Genomic DNA, 15,841 nt, shown 5'->3' with positions numbered 1-15,841 from the left:
CTCCCAGACACAGTAAGTCCAGCCACCTCCTGGCATGTGTTCCCTGCCATTGCTGTCCCAGCTACCTGCCAGGCCCCACCCACCTTCCTCCCCAGAGGTCAACTTCCCCCAAATCCCCAAGACCATCCTCACCTGACCAGTGTGCCTGCCTGCCACAGGAAGGAGACCCCCAGGGAGGTAGCTGCCCTGCCAGGCTCACCTCCCTGATGGAGACATAGGGGACAAGGCAGCAGCGTTGTCAGCCAGATCTGAGTCCCTCATACCTGCTCCAGGACAGGACCACGGGGCTCTTTGTGGACCTACAGCCTGACTCCACCTTTCAGCCTGGCTCCCTAGCTTCCCCAACACACAGACTTGGCCTCCCTGCCAACACCAGCCATGGCATACAACCAGTTCCTAAACACTATTATCTGTCATCCTTGCGTGGAGCCAAGGTCAGCTCACTGTAGATGCCAGTACATACTCATTAGAGCTAAGCCAGCCTTGCCCAAGGGTGAGCAGGGTAGCCTGGAGGTCTAGTAGGTCCACCTCCATCTGTAGACAAGGTCAGAGGTCACAGGGACACACAAGGAGAGCAGACCAGCTCTAACTATAAGCACACAGGTATCTGAAGGCCTGGCCCTGTAGAGAAGGCAGCCAGAGCCAGAGGGACACCACTGCCTCAGGCCACCAGGTAGCATGCCCAGAGAACAAGAGAGACGTCAGGAGTTCCCTGGCATTTTGCAGGATCCGGAGCCACACAGCCAGAGTCCCTGGGGCCAAGTGGGACCAGCACTACATACTGCACAATACCCCGATGTCACAGGCAAGCCCCAGCATCTAGAACACTCTCAGAGTGCACATTTGTGTCCACGTGAGCCTAGGCTGTGCACATGTTGCTACACACATGTGCTAAGCAGACATATGTGTATGACATGTAAATGCATGGTGACCCTATGGACCCACTCCAACCCCTCCACTTGTCACACACACAGTCATGTATGTGACAAGGTGCAATAGGCAGAACATGCTCTGAAGATCAAAGCTGTGGTGTCCCTCCCATCCGGTCCCCCTCTTACCCATTCTAGTCCCCTTTTCTCCCAGACTGTGACATGCCCCTCCTCCAGCTGCTACACCCACATCTCTGCCCACAGACTCCCCTGGAGGTGGAAAAGCCACGCGCTGGCCTTGAGGACAGATGTGTTCCAGATGCACAAGGCCTTGGGCAGCCTGACCACAAGGGACAGGAACACTGGAGGCAAGCCCCTGCCCTGCCTCTTTGCAGGAAGGAAGGTGGATTAAAATCTAATCCTATTGATTGCAGGGGATGCTAGGCCCTGCCATTCCTCAAGGAAAGCTTGGGGGGCGGCTCCAGGTTCAGTGCAGGCAGAGGGACAAACAAGGGTGTGTGACACATCTCTGGGCCTCCTGCCAACTCCGAGCACCTACTATGACTGGCTGTAATGCAGGCCTTAGCTAGCCCAAGGCCAAGGGGGTGGGGTCCAGGGGCATCTGGAAGGCAGCCCTGGGAACATGCATCCACTGCTTTGGCTGGAGAGAACCACACTTCTCTGACCACCTCCGGCATAGTCAAGCAAGTTCAATCTTGGCTCTGAGTTCCAGCCCCAAATCTAACCTGCTGTGCAATCTCAGGCAGGTCCCCTGCCCTCTCTGAGCCCCAGTATCTTCCTTAGCAGTAAAGAACACCTACCTACATCCTATGTAGCTTGAGGCACAAGCCTTGGCTCTCCCAAGTTCCTTCTCTGGGCTTTGGTTTCTCACTCTCAGATACAGAGAGGATCCAGTCAGTCAAAGTTCCTCATAGAATCAGCCAATGAGAGGGAAGAGATGGGAACTTCCCTCCCGCCCACCCACCAGGTTCCTGACTGTCACAGCTCACAAGCTTGAGAGGACAGTGGAAGCAGAGGCCAAGGCTGAGAATCAGGCCCTGCAGCTCCTGAGCCCAGTTCGAATCCCCTACCTACCACATCCTGGCTGATATGATAACTCTTTACACAGCACGCCCCACCTCTGAGTCTGTTTCTCCATGTGTCAAATGGAAACTCCTTTGATGCCCACCTTCCTAGGACTGGTTGGGCAGCTAACTAGCAGTATGAATATTGGAACCACCAAGTATGTCACTGCAATGCAGGTATGAGGTGACAGTGCATCTCTGTAACCAGCAGGCCCCTTCACTCCCCACCAGCCAGACGCCTATGCCATGCATGGCCCATGGGTCCCTCCCCACCCACTCGCCAGCCTCTACTGTGGCAGGGACTCGTGGTTGAAGGTGACTGTTCCTGCAGGCCGTACCCGGTTCTCGTCGTAGATGATCTGGACCAGGCTGCGGTGCTTTGATTCTATGGGTGGTGGCGACACCGGCTTCTCGGGTTCAGGCGGCTTGGCGGCCTCCTCCTCCAACTGTTGCTGCGGGGAAGGGGACAGCGTAAGCAGTGCAGGCCGGAAGCTGAGGCGCTGTTCCCCCCTTGGCTTAGCCACACACAGGAAGTCAGACTGACTCACGCAGAGACTCGCTGCCCTCCCTGCAGGGCTCCCTGTGCATCCAGCTTTCTGGGTTCAAATCCTCCCCCAGAGACAAGAGTAGGAGGGGAGGAGGGGCTCTTCCTTGCTAGGGCCTCAGTTCCCATCTGTGCAAAGGAGCTGACCGGGCTGTGAGAAGGACACACAGGTCACACAGGTGAGGGACTACACTGGGTTTGCAAGGGACCATAGTCACCCATCCCTGCCGCCACAAGCTCATGGCTCCAGAGTGAAGGCCTCAGTTTGGAGGGTTACACTTCTGACCCATACAACGCCACAGCCTGTTGAGAAGTTATTCAGTGTCTCTGAACTTCCTATTCCTACCCTGGAAATGAAGGGTTCCTGATCTTCTGAGGACTAAGCCAGGAGCTACATGGAGAGGCAGAAAGGGTCGCCAAACAGAGCTTTCCAGCACACGATCACCACCATCATCAGAATCATCTTCACCATCACCATCACCATGATCCACACCACCATCGCCACCACCACCATGGCCATCAACTCCTCCACCACCACCACCATCATCGCCATCCTACCGCCATGAATACTAATCATTAACATCACCACCATTACTATCATCAGCATCATTAAAACACCACCCTTACACCCACCGCCAATCACCACTACCACTACCTCCATTACCATCACATCTAATACTATCCTAACAACCACCATCCTCAGCATCCTAATCATTATGACCACCCCCATCCCCATCACTACCACCATCACCATCCTCGCCACCTCCATCACCATCACCATCACATTAATTTTATCATCTCAACTGTCACCATCACCACCACCACCAGCAGCAGCAGCAGCACATGCCTGTGTCTTCACACTGGACCCCTGGTCCATTTCCTCCTGTCTGGCATCCCTTCCTGCAGCTGCTGCTGTCCGCTTTACCCCAAAGTCAGAAGCGAAGACCAAAGACTCCACTCTCAGGCTCCACGGGAAGCCAATGCCCAATGTGACCTGCAGAGGGCGCCGTGAGTGTGAGCAGCGCATACTGCACTCTGCTTACTATGTCCACACAGCAAGCATGTTCAGTCAGGTGGGAGCAGGGAGATGATGAGGCAGGAAGAGTTAGCACTGAGGTCAGATTAGCCAGGCTGCCTTGGTCCTGCAGTGACCCCTGGTGGCAGCTCTCACAGACCAGCCAAAAGCAGAAAACAAAACCAGGAAACCTAAGGAGTAGGAAAGGTGGAGACCCCCCCAGTGAGAATGAACCAATGTCTTGGCTGCTGCCCTGACTAGACAGCACACCTCTCTGCCTGAAGTCAGACTTTTGTTCCCTCGCTCAGGGTCCCAGAGTCACTGAGCCTCTCTGACCCCCGGTGTCCCCCTCAGTGTGACCTGGCAGTGACATCGCACACCCGTAAAGGTGACTGGAAGATCCAAAACCACACTGAACAACAGTCCTGGTGAGCACAGGGCTATGAGGAGCCTGGCTTCACACAACCCTCAGTCACACACTACACAGTCACAGTGATGAGGCCCACGCCGGTACAATCTGGAATCACAGTGGAGAGACCCTGGAAGAGCTGCAACCCTCATAAGCGGGTGAGCCGGTGAGCTGCCCGAGACCAGAACCAGTCATCCACGCAGAGGATACAGTGGTACTATAGCCACACGGTAGAATACCACTCCCCCACAGAACTTCAACTATGCTCTGTGAACCCTAAGCTCCCTATGCTGAGGACACAAGGCAGAGACACGAAAGGCAAATGAATGTGAGTCCATGTATGTGAGGTGTCCAGAACGTAGCTCCACAGACTGTTGTCACAAGGGTAACTCTGGACTGGGAAACGGGCTAAATAGCTCTGCGTCTATCAGGACAATAGAGGAAGTGAGAGCCGTACAGAGATCCTTTGCCAGTGAAATGATTCGTTTATGCTTGGGAATTTTAGTTTGGGGGGTGGGGCACAGAGAGACTGGTCAATGGTTATCAGTGGTTAGCGTTCTTGCAAAGGACCAGAGTTCGGTTCCCAGCGCCCAAGTTGGACAGCTTACAACAACCTGTAGTTGTAGCTCCAGGATGTCTGAAGCCCTCTTCAGGCCTCTAGGTACCTGAACACACACACACACACAAGACAGACAGACAGACAGACAGACAGACAGACAGACAGACAGACAGACACACACACACACACACACACATCAAAACTTATAAATGTATTTAAAGAGGTGGGGCAGGCATGGTGGCACATTCCTTTAATCCCAGCACTCAAAGGTCAAAAGGATCCCTGTGAGTTCGAAGCCAGCCTGCTAGTGAGTTTCAGGCCAGCCAGGGCCTGAGACACCCTGTCTTCCCCATCTCCCCCAAAAGGGGGTTGCTGAGCCAGATGGTGGTGGCACACACCTTTAGTCCCAGCACTCAGGAGGCGGAGACTAGGCAATTTGAAGCCAGCCTGGTCTACAGAGTGAGCTCCAGGCCAGCCAGGGCTACATAGGGACACCCTGGAGAGAACCAACTGTACTCTAGCAACCACACACAAATGAGTAAGTATATTTTATTTTCTTAAAATGTTTTTATTATTACATATTTACATCATGTATGTGTGTGTACATCTGTGCATGTGCCTGAGGTTAGGGACATCCCCTGGAGTTACAAGCAGTTGTGGGTGCTGGAAACTGAACTTGGATACTCTGTAAGACAAATATATACCTTAACCACCAAACCATCTCTCCAACCAACCAACCAACCATACATATCATTCTTTTATAAGATACCATTCAAAAAGAAATTTAGGTAAAAGAAGGAAAAAAAGAAGAACAAAACTAATAAAACAACAGTTCAAGTCACTTGGTCTCCAGACTTGATGAAAATCTATGAATGTAACCATGGCCCCAGCCCAGCCCCCAAGCCAAGCCTGGAGGACTGAAGACCATATCAAGGCCCAGTCTCACTCTGGGATTCCGGATCACCATCTTGGAAGCCCTCAGGTCCCCCATTCAGCTTCTCATGCAAGAACAGCCTACGGCTCTTTTTCTGCCCTGGGCAGCTCACAGTGCCTCTCCCAAGGAGCCTTGGTCCCCCAAAGTTCTAGACTCTGTTGGGAGTACAGATTTATGAACCTCATGTGCGTGGCCTAGAGGTTTCCAGAATCAAGACATATTTAAAAAACCAAAAATTTCATGAATCCGGGTATTCAAGGATGGGGGGCCAGGCTCCAGGCACCTGAGGATGCAGGGCCAGGCTCCAGGCACCTGAGGATGGGGAGCCAGGCTCCAGGCACCTGAGGATGGGGAGCCAGGCTCCAGGCACCTGAGGATGGGGGCCAGACCCCTGCTCTCTCGCTGGAGCCCCTATCTTCACTACTCACCTGCTTCTTCTTCAGCTTGGAGATCTGCTGCTCCACCATGGTGATCTCACGATCCACACGGTCCATGTTCTGGATCAGCTCCTCCTTGGACAGCCGAGATGGCGCCAGCTCTAGCTCAGGATCAGCGTGCGGTGGACTGGGAGGTGACACAGGCTCCAGCTTGCCTGCCAGGCTACGGTCCTGGGGGTGGAAAGAGCAGAGACGTGTGGTCACTCAAATTAGCTGGGCACTTGTTTTCCAGCCCTACTTCAGGCCACCGCATACCAGCTTCCTCCCCTGAGCATTCCCAGGGTCTCGGTGCTGCCCGTGGAGCCTGCCTGGTCCTGGCCACTCTTCCCATGGCTGTGTTCTCTGAAGACAAATCCAGGAAGCCACCAGGCAGCCTGAGTAATGACAGTCCTTACTGCCTCCTCCTGGCTACAACTCTATTTCCCGGGAACAGAAATAAGACTCCCACAGTGACCCCTGCCCCCAGCCCAGCCACATGTGCCCTCCACATGTGCATGATGGCTTACGAAAGCAGGCTGCAGGCCCTGAACTGGAGCAGTCAGCTTTTCAGAAAACACACCTGTCACAACACACAGGAGCCAGCGGGGTCACTGCGCCTCGCTTTTTTCTGTTTTTGCAAAGCAAAGAAATGGAACTCTTACACTCGCACACTAAGCGAGCACCCCGCCACAGACCTACGGCCCAAGCCACTTGTTACTTTCAACCTTTTAAAGATTTTGTTTATGAGTTTTTTGCCTACACATACGTATCTGCACCACATGCATGCCTAGTCCCTTTAGAGGTCAAAAGAAGGGGTCAGAACCCCTGGAACTAGGGTTCAGACAGCTGCAAGCCATGTGGATGCTGGGAGCCAGATCTAGGTCTTCTGCGAGTGATCCTAGCGGCAAGCCCTCTCTCCCTATGTTGCCCAGGGCGTGCTTGAACTTCAGATCCTCCCGTCTCAGCCTCCCACATGCCGGGAAGACGGTTCTACACCACCACACAGGGCTTTCACCGATGGGCATTTGTCAGCTTCCGCAGGCTGCTCTTTCCTGAGGCTGCCCCTTTATCTCCCACATAGCCCTGCACCTGACTACATGGTTCCCTCTGTCCTCGGCTGAGTGAGGGACCACCCAGGCTGCGCTGGGATGCTCTGGGAACAAAGAGGTTAGGAAAGGAAAACAACCCAGTTCTCATCTAGATAGCCCTGGGCTCCGATCCCAGCCATGCTCTGCAACACCCAGTTCTGTGACCACAGATGGTGCATGGAGGTGCAGTCTGCCTCGGTATCCCTATCTGTACAATGGGGGAAAGAAGACAGGAGTAGGTTCACCTCCACGGTGGCTTGTGAGCCTCGGTACATCTGTCTGACACACTGGTATCACTAAACAGCACTGTCAGGAAAGGTCTATCCCTACCCTGGTTCCCAGCTAGGTCAGCCCCACCCTGTTCCCCTCTGGGCCAAGACAGCAGCTGCTGGCAGACTTGGCCAGGCAAAGTTGGAGGCTGCGCCCCACCCCCACACAGCTGCACTCTAAGGACACAGAATGCTTTATTCCTGGGAGCAACTGCAGGCTGGGCAGCCAGGTGCCCCACCTACTCCCACCCCCATTATCCTTGCAGCTAGAAGAGCCTACAGCTTCCATTTGTCCCCTTCCCTATCCCTGCCTGCTCACTGCCCAGTACTTTGTCCCTGGCCTCATGTTATCATCTAAAACATAAAGACAGAGGGACACAGCACACTGGGGACTTCAGCCTCTCCTCCCAACAAATCCCGCAGGAAACTCAATATCCATCTCAAAACGGAGGATGATCCTGAGCCCAGGGATCATATTGTTCCCCTCAGCTATGTTCCCCAAAAGCAGAAGAGAGACAGATTTAGAGTAAGAATGTCAGCTGTGGGACAACCTGAAACCACGGACCAAAGTTCTCACAGTCCAGGATGGGCTCCAAAGCCATGCCACCTACAGAACGCTCCGTCCCCAAGTCTGGGACAGCACAGAAAATACAGCGGGCAACAGCAGCCACTCCATGTGGCTGAGCCCCACTTCCTGGACCAGCTAGATCAGGCTGTCTTTCATGGTGGTTCATTCTTGGGGCCCACGGTGTTCAAACACACAGTAGGTCCGCTTTCTGATACACATGCTCCCACCTAAGACACAAGAACAAAGGCCCTGGAACATCCAGACAGGGAGAACCCACCCACCATGACAGACTGCAGGGCCAGAGGAAGCCACACAAATAGCTCCCTCACAGATGGAGGAACACTTTCCAGAGGGATGACACCCGGACTCCTGACTGTCCTGCTACTGGCCACACAGATGGTGAGCCAATGGTAGGAGAGACAGTGCCTCAAGTGCCAAGATACACTGAGGACATCTGACAGGCTAGCTAGTGGCAGGTGACTTTGCTTGCAGGTGACCCCCTCCTCCTGTGAGTACCACGCCTAAGGACAGATAAGCCCTAAGCCCAACCAGAAACCAGGCAGCAACTTTGTTCTCTCCCCAGATTCTCTTAGCTAGTCATCCATCCGTCCATCCATCAGTCAGTCATGCGCTCTTCAGTTTGTCAGTCAGTCCCTCCCCAGTCAGTCAGTCAGACTCCACAGTCCACTCTGCAGGCCTATGCCTAGGCAGAAAGCTTCAAGGCAGCGATAAGAGAAGCTCCATTTCTGACATCAAGACCTGTGACAAAAAGCCTGGGAAAGGGAACCCAATGCTAATCTCCTCTAGTTTCAGAGGCCTGTTGCCAACAGCCACGGCGACGGGTTCCAGGCCAGAGCAAGGGGAACAGCAAAGGTAGCTGGATCAGCAGAACCAAGGATTGGGGAGCTTGCTTTCTGTGGGTCTCGGACCTATCGGAGGTAGGGGTGTGGTGGGGGTGGGGTGCCCAGAGTCACACATGCTATCTTTCAAGCACTCCAAGAAGCAGCAAATGGGCCATGGTGATGTCAGCCACCAGGGCTGAGCTCAGCCAGAAGCTATCAAACCTGGATTTCATTATAGGCACCTGAGTTCAGGGTCTGTACTTAAGCTGGTGTCCCAGGCCCCAACAACCCAAGGACCTTTGAGAGAAGGTTCTGCAGCGACATCCTGAAGTCCCCCAAAAACAGAGCTCAATGAACAGCCAAGATACTGGACAACCCAAGCAGGAGGGGCACTGCCAAATGCTGAGGGGCCAGAAACTACCCCAAAAACCTCTGCTCCTCCCTCCAGCTGAGCTCCTCACAAACCGCGGCCGCTCAGAGCTGTGTGCATTCCCTGTCACCCACCCAGTCCCCCTGGAGCCTGGCTCCAGCCCAGACGGGGCCCGGGCAGGGGAGAGAGGGACAGATGGTGGGAAGGCAAGAGGCAGAGAGAGTGAGGGACAGAAAGTCACAGACAGAACCAACCGCACAATCAAGCAGAAACAGAATGAGAAACAGAGGAACAAGGCAGAGACCCTAAAGATGTGTGGGTGCTAGCTGGTTTTATGTCAATTTAATGCAAGTTACAGTCATCTGAGGAAAGAACCTTGACTGAGGAAATACCTCCATAAGATCAGGCTGTCGGGAAGCCTGTAGAACATTTCCTTAATTGGATTTTCTTAATTGGGACTGATGGGAGAGGGTCGAGCTCATTTGTGGGTAGAGCCATCCCTGGGTCCTATAAGAAAACAGGCTAAGCAAACCATGATGAGCAAGCCAGTAAACAGCACCCCTCCATGGCCCCTGTATCAGCTCCTGCCTCCAACTTCCTTCCTGCTCTCTTTGTTCCTGTCCTGACTCCTTTGATGAAAAACAGTGATTGGACACATAAACCAAATAAACCGTTTCCTCCCCAAGTTACTTTGGTCAGGGTTCATCACAGCAAAAGTACCCCTAACTATGACAGATATTGGTACCAGAATACTGACTGAGATGGTGCTCAGACAGACCTGACCCTACTGTTTTGGGGGAGGATTTTGGAAGGATTTCAGAACTTTGGACAACAAAAGCCACCGAGTGTTTAAGGTTCTGTGGAAATGTGGAAGAAAACAATGTGAGAAATGCAAACGACGGAGGGTCTGGCTTGTGGAGGTCCGGAGGGAATTCCAAGGGCTACAATAACACTATCAGGGCCGTTGCATATTAAGACGGTGGTGTCTGGTCAGCTGGGACTGAAGAGGCGGCCATGATTTAACAAGAGCCCGGCACCACTGAAATGAGGTCTTTGCTTCACTGAGACAACTGATGCTGGTCAGCTGGAGCTGAGAGATTAGCCAGGGCTTAGGAACAGACCTGCATCACGGAGCGGAAATCTTCAGAAGTGTTTCTTGAGACCCAGCACACAGATGCTTATGTTCCAGGGGCAGCCAACTTCGTACCTTGCCAAACTTGGTAATGTTAAGAGCCACCCTGATGGTACTAGTTTTAAAGACAAGAAGTCGTCATGAAGGCAGGAAACTGGGGTTAGGCACTGGGAGAGGTGAGGAGGGGCCATTGCTGAAGGTGCAGCCTCGGTGGCGGTTGAAGGGCCAGGACTGAAGGGGTCAGGCTAAGAAGCTGAGTCTTGGCACCATGAAAGGAGCCCGGAGAGGCTATTGGTGAAAGAGCTGCCTAGTTGCAGCAGGAGAGCCCAACGTTTTGGAAATGCCAGTACCATGGGATGACCACCAAGAACAGCAGCAGCAGTGGAGCCTAGAAGACAAGCCCTTTGGAGGAGCCCAGAGATCATGAGTGGATCCATACTGACTCACACTGCGAGTTTGGTTTTTCCTCAATCTGCCTGTGACTGTGCCCTGGTTTTGCCCTCTTGAAGTTAAAAAAATTATTTATTTGTGATTTTACAGGAGCCTACAGTTGAGAGACTTTAAACTTAAAAAAGGATATTTGAGCGTTTTATAGAGATTTTGATTTTTAAAGAGATTAATATCTTTTAGAGTATTTGAATTTGTAAGGCTGTGGGGCTTTTTTAAGTCTGTAAAATGTTTTCTATTGTGATGTCTTTATTAATGTGTCATCTTGGGAAGAACAAGAAAGGAAAGGTTGTGGCTTAACAGTGATGTGTTTATGTCAAGTTGACAAGGGATCAGTTGGGCTGGCTAATTAATTGTATTATCAACCTAAGCTATAGTTATCTGAGGAAGGACCCTCAATTGAGAAAATGCCCTCATAAGACCGAACTGTAAACAAGCCTGTGTGTACAGCACTTTCTTAGTGATGGGGGGGGGGGGGGGACCCAGCCCATTATGGATGGTGCCACTTCTGGGCTAGTGGTCCTCCTATGAGAACTGAGCAAGCCAGAAAGCAGCATTCATCCATGGTCTCAGCATCAGCTCCAGCCTCCAGGTTCCTGCCCTGTTTGAGTTCCTGTTCTGACTTCCTTAATGAACAATAATGTGGACCCAAATATCAAATACACCCTTTCCTCCCCAAGTTACTTTTGGTCACGGTGTTTCACCACTGCAATGGTAACCCATGACCAAGACAGGGTGCCAGGAACATCTGTGCCACAGGTGTGAGCCACACTGGTGGCCTCACTGGTGACTGTGAGGACAAAACCCTCCCAAGAGCCATGGGCTAGAACTGGGACACTCTGGTAAGCAGCTAGTGACAGCAGAGGCTGACAGGTTCCTATGGAGATACAAAACCCAGACCAGAGCTGGTCCTGAGACACCCGTCTGTTCCCCATTGATGAAGGCTTGCCATGCACAGCCCCTTCTGACTTCTAAGAAGCAGGAAGAGGGGGCTAAGGGGTAACAGGGGATCTAGGGCAGTAAAGAACCTCCTGGAGGAGCTGCCCTACCTGAATCCCATTCCCCCACTTTTAGCTCCCAGCCAAAGTTCCAAACAGGGATGTCCTAGGTTGGCTCCACAGTGCTGGGAAGACCCTGGCATATGACAGACTCTTTAGGTGCACATTTGGTATTAGCCTATCATCCTTTTGGCCTTCCTGGTTATGCCTTCTCATTACTGGCCACCCTATAGCGGTCCCCACTATCCGAGGGATGTTTGACTCATCTGCTTGCAGTACAGGCAGGAGGAAAACCCCAATCCACTGCCCTGAGTGGTCATTCCCCATCTCAAGCCTGGTCCCTAGTCCCCAGACAGTGGTCAAATGTCACTCTAAGCTTCCTGACAGCACTGAAGTCATAGCAGGCACTTGGACTGAACACACAGAGATAGACAGCGGCTGGCCTAGATATCCCCGGCTGGCCAAAAAATGGCCATCCTGGTGCGCACATGGGTCACAGGACTCAGGAGTGGACAGGAGAGAAGATAGGGGAAGCAGGTCACCCAGCACTGCAGGAGGACAGCCCAGTGGCCACACCTATCCCAAGTACAGAGCCAGCATGGTCAGCAGAGTTCCCTGCCAAGACTTCACACCATCTCATCAGGAGCTCCCAGCCAGCCTTGGGTTCCCACTGCCATCAGTCCAGCGAGCCTCTGAGGGAAAAGAGGGCCACCAGGTCCACAACAGCAGTGTCAGGGCCTAGGGGTTGGGGCCGGGCCAGGTTTAAGAAGCCACAAAGATATACAGGGGACTGGTATGGAGAGAGGACATTAGTGTTCGGTCACACCACACCTGATGGCCAAACACTTGAAAAGGAGCTAAACCTTCATACCTGAGAAAGGAGGTTTGGGACAAGAGCAAGACCTTGCCTGTCCCCACATGACCCAGTGGTGGCGGGACGGTGGTAGGGAAGGTAAGAGGCCACTGCCACCGTCCAGGCGAGTGATGGAGGCCTGGGGCAGCTGAGACTGACATAGGGTAGGCAGTGGCTAGCCCTGGCATTTACATGGCAGGATATGGGCGCTGGCTCATGGGCTATGTGGGTAGAAGAGAAAGGGGTGGGAGGCTGGAGCAGCAGAGGAAGGGAGAGCTGCCAGAGGTGGATGAAGTGTCAGTCTGGATGTCAGGGATAACCTGGGGCAGGGAATGAGGATACCCCAATCAATGTCAGGGAAACAAGGCCATATGTCCCCCGACATCCTGGAACCTGCCTTAGATTACCTGACAGGGGTCACAGCAGCTGAACAAACCACACTGGGAATGGGCTGGACTCCTATAGCTCTACCTCGCCAAGAACATTCCAGAACTCATGCCAGCATCTTTGCTCTCCTATGGAGACTGGAGTGTGGTTCTGTCACCTGGTCCACCCTGAAGGTATGTATGCAAGGCTCTCAGCCAAACCCTCTACCCAGATAGCCTGGGTCACTTCAGGTCGGCCTGCTACCGACTAACAATGAGCAAGCAGGGCTCAGTGAGGCCCGAGCCTGGAGCAGCACAGCTGGAACGGAGAACAGAGGCTTAGACTATGCCTGGCTCAGAGCCGCAGGCCTATCATCGGAACTATATGCAAGGCTCGGGCGAAGTTGTGATTTCAAGGCCTGCCCAGGCTACAGAGTACATTCAAGGCTAGCCTGATCAACTTAGCAAGACCATACTTAGGGAAGAAAAGTAATATATAATGTACACACATTAAAAAGAGGTCTAAAGATACCGCTTGGTGGTAGAGGGCTGGCCTAGTGTGGACAAGGCCCAGAGTTCCTCCTCTAGAATGCCAGGGTGTGTGAACACATGGGATTAAGCTCCCATTAGACAGCCCATGGAGACAGGGCTTGGCCTCACACTGCTCTGGGGCTCCTCAGGCCCAATGGCTACAGATGTAGACACCTATCCAGCCCAACTGGCACCCAAGAAGCCACTTAGACCTGGGCAGCAGCAGATCTGTCCATCAGTCCGCCCAAGGTCCTCAACTCCAGGTCCTGACATGCCAGGCGCCATTCATCCGTCCTGTCTCGCCTCAAGGGATTCTAGAATCCCTTTCCTGAACACTTGCTCAAACGTTCAGCTCTGGCTGTCCAGTCTGCTACATGAAGCCTGGGGAGTCCCAAGCCATTGTTCCACAAAAGCTGCCACCTGTGCAGCCCAGCCCCATGGGGCACACAGAATGAGCTAACATGGACACAGGGGCCAATCCTATGCCAATCAGCCCTCAACCCTCTGCTCCAAGGCTTCGCAGAACCCTCGCTCCACACTTCCCAGACATACCAGCCAGTGATTACAGCCACACACGGTCCCGCCACAGGGTCTGGACACTCTTGCCAGTTACAGATACCTTCCAATTCTCTCTGTCACCCACGCCCTCTCTCCTTACATGCCGGCAGCTCCCCTGCTCAGTTCCAACCTCACACCCACGCCAGAGCCATCCTCCATCCTTCTGCCCAGCCTTTCCCTGCCTCTGCTCCCAGCCCCTTTCCTGCCCACATCAGCAGTGGCCAGAAGCAGACAAGCCCAAAGGCCTGGCTGGGGTATACCTTGGTAAGGTCTTCAGAGCCACTTGGTTGCCCAGTGGCCAGCAGGGGTGATGGGCGCAGCAGGGTATCAGGTAGTAGTTCCAGGCGTGGGCGCTTGCTCTCTGTGAATTCTATGTCGGGCTTGCCCAGTTCAGGCAGGAAGGTTCGAGACTCGGGGCGCAGGTGGAGTTCCTGAGACCTGTGGGAGGCCAGGGATGCATATCACACAGGAGACATAAGCTTGGACCAAGACTCCAAGTGTTCACCTAGCCAGGTTCTCATGAGGAGCCTTGTTAGAAGGTTCCTCTGTCTATTCTGACAGGAGGGGACATGGTGCTGACTCATGAGGCCTTGTTGTGACTACCCAGACTAAACCACTTATTGCAGCCCGAAGACCCCACAGACCCTCCTGAGTTAACCAAGAAATGCAAAACATAAGACCCAACCCACTGCTACTGACCAAGACTCTGCATTTTAACAAACCCCTGGGAGCTTTAAAGCACAGGCCTGAGAAGCACCAAGAGGTTTATGCAAAGAACAGCATACACAACACTATTCCTTCTCACCCTCCCTGGGCAGACATCACTAGCTGATCACAGCACTCCTGCTGTTAAAACTGATCTAGCCAGCAGGCGAAGAGGTGTGAACCTTCTGCCTCTTAATGTTCCTCAGCCTTGGGTAGATGGTCACAGTTGCCTCCTCTACCCATTAAGTCCACAGCCCCTGCTCCTGGGAGAGTACAGCCCTGTCATGGCCCTAGAATGCCACCAGGAGTAAGTGGCACTAGGAAGGGCTGAAGTCTGGACCCCTGCAGCTTTACCTACAAAAAAATATCGTGATTTACCTGAGACACCACAGCCCAGACAAAAAGTCACAACATCTCCTTACCTTTCACTCCCAGGTTGGAATTCAGAGAGCAGTGAGGGCCGCCTCCTCTGTGGCTGGATGATGGAGCCAGGTGACAGATGTGAGGTGTAGTCACGAGGGTGGTGTTGGTACTCAAGAAGCCCCACGTCCTGTGGAAGAAAAGGAGCAGTGAGCAGGAGCATTGAGTGGGAGCAGTGAGCAAGCGCAGGAGCAATGGCAGCTTCCTTGCCACTCTGCACCAAGAGGCCCGGATGAGTTCCCAGCCTACATCCTCAAGCTACAATTGCCACAGCGATGTTCCCACCATGCTTAGAGCCCTGTAGCTACCAGGTACTGCTGGGGGTAAGCTCCTGGACTAAGCCGCACTGGGATGTATGGTGTTCCTGTACTACCTCACTCTCCAGCTGGTGCATCCAAGGGTGGAGGGGGGTCTAAGCACAGGCCCTCTAAAGTCATAGGCCAGACGATGGTCAGCTTGCAAATCCCGTCTTTACCACTGCCCACGCCACCCAGCTGCTGGTTTAGAGAGAAGAATGGATCACTTCTCCCAGGCCCTGCCTACTGACACAGGGCGCGGAGCTGCCCTAGCAGGGCACGGTTGAGCATGGAGCTGCCCACAGGGCAGACATGTATCTGCCCTCAGTGAATCCCTGGACAGGTATCCCTGTGAAGAGTCAGGCTCAGGCACGAAAGGGACGGAAGGAATTGAGGAGCAAGGGCAGATGAGGTTATGGAAACGCAGGTCCCAGCCAAGCAGCTGGTCAGGAGCCCCGCCCACCACGAGAAAAACAGCTAACTTCTGACGTATGGGGGAGGGGGGCACAGGCTACACCCTCCTGCTCTGAACAATGCTTGTGAGTTCACTGGTCTGACCACACCTGGG

At 53.4% G+C, this 15,841-nt stretch overlaps 1 protein-coding gene across 36 annotated transcripts in view; it reads right to left on the bottom strand.

The window, feature by feature from the left end:
- The window catches only part of NCOR2 (nuclear receptor corepressor 2), a 156,034-nt gene that overhangs the window by 84,182 nt on the left and 56,011 nt on the right, over positions 1-15,841 (bottom strand). For 35 of the 36 annotated variants that reach the window (XM_080940899.1, XM_080940888.1, XM_080940894.1 and 32 more), the window contains 4 exons: positions 14,980-15,107; positions 14,113-14,290; positions 5,844-6,023; positions 2,293-2,406 (listed from right to left, as the gene is read on the bottom strand). In XM_080940899.1, the coding sequence (XP_080797025.1) occupies positions 2,293-2,406; positions 5,844-6,023; positions 14,113-14,290; positions 14,980-15,107 (600 nt within the window). The remainder of the gene's footprint in view (positions 1-2,292; positions 2,407-5,843; positions 6,024-14,112; positions 14,291-14,979; positions 15,108-15,841) is intronic. The other variant, XM_080940891.1, reaches the window with a different exon arrangement.

Source organism: Micromys minutus (assembly GCF_963924665.1).
Source record: "Micromys minutus genome assembly, chromosome: 29".
NCBI lineage: Eukaryota > Metazoa > Chordata > Mammalia > Rodentia > Muridae > Micromys > Micromys minutus.
This window is presented reverse-complemented; position numbering and strand designations above follow the sequence as displayed.